The following is a 4,516-nucleotide window of genomic DNA, read 5'->3' on the forward strand; positions in this document are numbered from 1 at the left end:
GGTCTGATCTGTGTGCTGGGCAGCCCGAGTGCTGTCCCCCAGACACCTAAATTTTTCTACAGCACGCCTGCTGATGAAAAATTAATGCACGCTGGAGCAGCTGTGAGATTCCAGATGGGCGGTTGCCACTTCCTGAAGACTCCACTGCTGCCAGGGGCGCAAGCCATAGAAGCCCACGTCTGGGCAGGTTACCCTTTGGCTTGCTCTACCCCAAACCTCATATGGAGGTTCCCATAAAACGGGTATTTCACCCACTGACCCCAAGCTAAAGATCAGTCCCCCATGCGCAATCCGCCAGAGAGCTGGCATCCAGCTCCCGCCAATGCCAATTATACCTTGAGCCAATCACATAATTCGCCACGTATGCTATGCAGCCAACAGTCCATGCCCCAGGAAGATAAATGGACCCCGTCATCCCTATAAAGGGGGGACATTTTGTGTGTAATGTCCCAATGAGCTATGCACCAACCCCCTTTTGACCGAACAAAACTTGAAATTGCACGACAGGTGTTAAACCTGGCCAAGTCCACTTGCTTAGGGGAGATGGCGCCCCCCAGTTGTGTCTCTCCAGCAGCTTAGACCAAAACAGCATGGTCCCGGGTAACATTCCACAGATCAGTTTCAGATCTTCCCGCATCCTGTGAAGTAGTGAAATCCGTTGGCACACCGTTAAGTCATTCTCCCCGAGATGTATGACGAGGGTATGAGGGGCTTCCAGACGATCCACCTTGTCCTGAAGCACGGGCACAAGGGCATCCCACCGCATTACTCTGAGGCCAAACCACGAAATCTGGTTCCCTGGCGGAAGACCCAAGTTCCCTCCCCATCCCGATGACGACGCATAGCGAGATGCCCAGTGGACGATGCTGTGTCCAATTATCCAAATGCGTCGAGGACCTGTAAAAACTGAAAGACAAGCAAGCTAAACATGTGTGATGGGCCGGATGTAAGCCCTGTATGCGGAAGATCGCCATCTGCCCAATGACTGGATGCGTTCCGCCGGCCAGCCCAGGGAGGCGGCGGTGGATGCTGCCCCAATTCGAAAGGAGTGAAGGCCAAAAGACAAGTGGGGGAGGTGCAGTCTCTTGAGACACAACCGGAACACACTGGCCAGCTGGTAGCGGGACAAGCAGGTCCCGTCCTTGTGCATGAGCAGCGGGCCCGGCATGTCAGGGCGGGCAGCCATGTAAGCCTCAACCAAAGAGACGGGGCAAGGGAGGCATGGTGGGGCTGGCCGAATAGTTACGTCCGTGCCCTACCCTAGCTGGTCAGTTTTTGAACGGCGAAGGTGTATATGTAAGGCCTGGTCAGAGATGGTGATGTCATCCCGTGCCAAGGCTCTACCTGTATTGTCATTGCGGGATGCCGAAACCAGTTCACTACTCCTAAAGGCACCGTAAAATGCCAATGTAAAGGCAGCTCTGAACAATAATGTTTCGTAACGGGACTTGCAAACAAAGGGGAGGGTGGACAGGATCTGTTTGAGTAGGGAAAGAGAAACCGGGCGCCGCCCGTCCTGCTTGCGGGGGGCCATCCTGGCCCACCCTTTTATGGCCTGGCGGGCAGCGAAAGAGCGGGATGGGTCGGGGAGAGAGGAGATTTTGCAGTGAAACGAAACTGCCGCCATAAAAATGTGAAGCGTCCGCGCCGACCGTCCTCTTCGCTGTAGGTGGGCCAGGTATCGCAGGATAGCTTCTTCCGTATAGGGTGACTTGTGCTTGCCCAACGATGCCGAGTGGAAATCCAGGAAGTTCTGTAGTCCCCTCTGGTAAGCCCGACGTGTCGCTGGTGCCAACGATTCCCTGATGCCCATAGCCACTAATCTGTGCCAAGGTTCCACAATTCCTGAGGAAAGAGGTCAGGGTTAGCCGCCGCCCCTGGGGCCAAAGCCCGGAATTTGTCCATGTGGAATCTGGAAAGGGCGTCAGCTATGCCATTATCTACTCCTGGCACGTGCCTGGCTGAAAACGAGATGTTATTAATCAAGCAGTTGGCTACAAACCTCCGTACCAAGCGCATGACTCGCTCAGAACGGGAGGACTGTTTATTGACTACCTGGACCACCGCTGCGTTGTCGCACCAGAAGAGAACCCTGCGGTCGCTAAAGTGGTGCTTCCACAAGCACACCGCCACTAGTATGGGAAAAAATTCTAAGAAGGTTAGGTCCCGCAAGATTCCTGTCGCCTCCCACTCCACCGGCCAGCGTTGGGCGCACCAATGACCTTCAAAAAAGACCCCAAAACCCAAGCTCCCGGAGGCATCCGACTGCACCTGCAAGTCAGAGTGTGCGTAAAGAGGGGACTGCCATAATGCCGTACCGTTGAAATGTTTTAGGAATTCCACCCAAATTGCCAAATCTGCCTTGATGCCCTTGGTTAAACGGATATAATGATGGGGAGCCGTAATCCCCCTCGTGGCCTGAGATAAACGGGCACAGAAAGGGCGACCTGGAGACACCACCCGGCAAGCAAAATTTAGGTGACCCAAGACCACCTGCATATCCTTGAGGGTGCATTTACTGCGCTGCAAAAAAATCCTGCAGGAGTGAAAGGATTTTCTCAAGTTTATCTGGTGGCAGGCTGGAAGTGCCCTTCACGGTGTCCAATGTAATCCCTACAAAGACCAAAGAAGAAGTGGGGCCCTCTGTCTTCTCTTTCGCCAAAGGGATGCCCAGCTCCGCTGCTAGCTCCATGAAAGCCTTCAGCCTGTCAGCGCACTCCGTTGTGCCAGCCTTTCCTATGATCAAAAAAATCATCCAAGTAGTGTGTTAAATGTGGAGAGGAAGCCCGTCCCTTGGCAGCCCATTCTATAAATGTGCTGAAGGTCTCAAAAGCCGAACATGCCACGGAGCACCCCATCGGCATTGCTTTATCGACGAACCACCGGCCCTGAAACTTAAAACCTAGCAAACAGAAGTCATCGGGATGTATGGGCAATAGGCGAAAAGCAGACTGAATATCACACTTTGCCATCTGTGCCGCATGGCCACAGGAGCGGATGAGGGCAATAGCATGATCTAAGGAGGCATACCTGACAGAGCTGACTTCGGGGTCGATGCCATCGTTCACTGAAGAGCCCGTGGGATATGAAAGGTGGTTTATCATTCGAAACTCCCCTGGCGTCTTCTTGGGGACCACCCCTACAGGGGACACTCTAAGGTTGGGCAGGGGAGGGGAAGAAAATGGGCCAGCGATCCTGCCAGCTTGTAATTCTTTGTTAATCTTATCCTCCACCACACGGGGCAGATCCCTGGCTGACTTAAGGTTTCCACAATCCGTGGGAACTCTGGGGCCTGCGAAAGGAATCCTAAAACCTTTGGTAAATCCGTCCAATAAAAATTGAGCCGCCAACTTGTTGGGGTAAGCCTGCAGTAAGGGGATCATGGCATGGACCTTCACAGGGGAGGCGGCCAAGCCTGTGAGGTCCCGAGTTCCCCCGGCCTCACGCAGTGGAGGTGGCCCCGGGGTTCCCTGACCCGCCATCCTTTCTGTTGTTGGGGCTGGTTGTGGGTCGGGCATTCCGAAAGGGCAGGGAAGGCTTTCCCTTCGGGCAGCTAATGCGTGGGTGGGGCCCCGCGCATCGCTCGCAAGAATGCTCGAACTTGCACTTAGATCTGAGGCATTTCCCCCCATTAAATTCCCAGCACACTAAACGGCCAGTGCCGCGGAACATGGGGCGCTTCCTGTTGGCGGGCTGTTGGGTTTGGCATAGGCCTGCACCAGCATGGTCCATGATTTGTCATGGACAAGATGCCACCTTGTCTTATACGAGTTGGAGGCCATCTTCCTGAACTGCTCATCGTATCCTATGGCCGCCGACTCCCCTGCAATCGACCGTGCCCTCAGCACGTTGTTATAGTGTGCCTGTAGCTGCCACGCCCTGAGCGGGTAAGCCGCTGATATGAGCATGGAATATTCCCCAAAGCCTGAAAGCCAGTTGTTGAAGGTCCGTTCCACCCTTGGTGGCTGGGAGCCCCGCTTAGAGGAACTCCCTGTAACCTCCTGGGCCTCTTCTGGCACTACAAAATCAAAAATGTCGACATAATAGCCCTCCAGTGCCCTTTCCCTAAGTTTCCTGGGCAGGTGCCACCCCGGGGTCCCTCGAAGAATCTCGCCATGGACAGGACTGAGTCCTGGTCCGCCCCATCCCGTGGTAGGCCTAGACTAAGATCGCGCCGCTTGGCCAAGGAGGGTGGTAAGGCAGGGATGCCTTCCCTTGACACCCAATAAAACCCATCTGCCTGAGCAGAGTCCTCATCTGAGGACAACTCACTGGATGAAGATGTGTCCCTGTGCTTCCTGGAACGCCTGCCGTGACTGGCCTTGCGTTTCCCGTGACGTGACCGCTGAGGCCGTCTTTGTTCTTCTTCCGATTCGCTGTCCGTTGAGAACTCTCCAGTCTCCCCACTGTCGACCTGGTCAGATAAGGAAAAAACCTCCCCTTCCCTAGGAGTCCCTAGCCGCATGATCACTAGTGCTGGGAGCATCAGAGTCTGGTGCCTGTTCCTGGGCCTGAA

General features: G+C 54.7%; 1 protein-coding gene across 1 annotated transcript; it reads right to left on the reverse strand.

Moving 5' to 3' along the window:
• Positions 1 to 844: 844 nt before the first annotated feature.
• On the reverse strand, positions 845 to 3,643 carry LOC125441063. The gene is made up of 2 exons (XM_048511359.1): positions 3,031 to 3,643; positions 845 to 1,845 (listed from the first exon to the last, which is right to left on the reverse strand). The coding sequence occupies exons 1-2, from the start codon at positions 3,630 to 3,632 to the stop codon at positions 1,386 to 1,388; spliced, it is 1,062 nt and encodes a 353-aa protein (XP_048367316.1). The 5' UTR covers positions 3,633 to 3,643; the 3' UTR covers positions 845 to 1,385.
• Positions 3,644 to 4,516: the final 873 nt, after the last annotated feature.

This window comes from Sphaerodactylus townsendi, linkage group LG11 (assembly GCF_021028975.2).
Source record: "Sphaerodactylus townsendi isolate TG3544 linkage group LG11, MPM_Stown_v2.3, whole genome shotgun sequence".
In the NCBI taxonomy this organism is placed as follows: domain Eukaryota; kingdom Metazoa; phylum Chordata; class Lepidosauria; order Squamata; family Sphaerodactylidae; genus Sphaerodactylus; species Sphaerodactylus townsendi.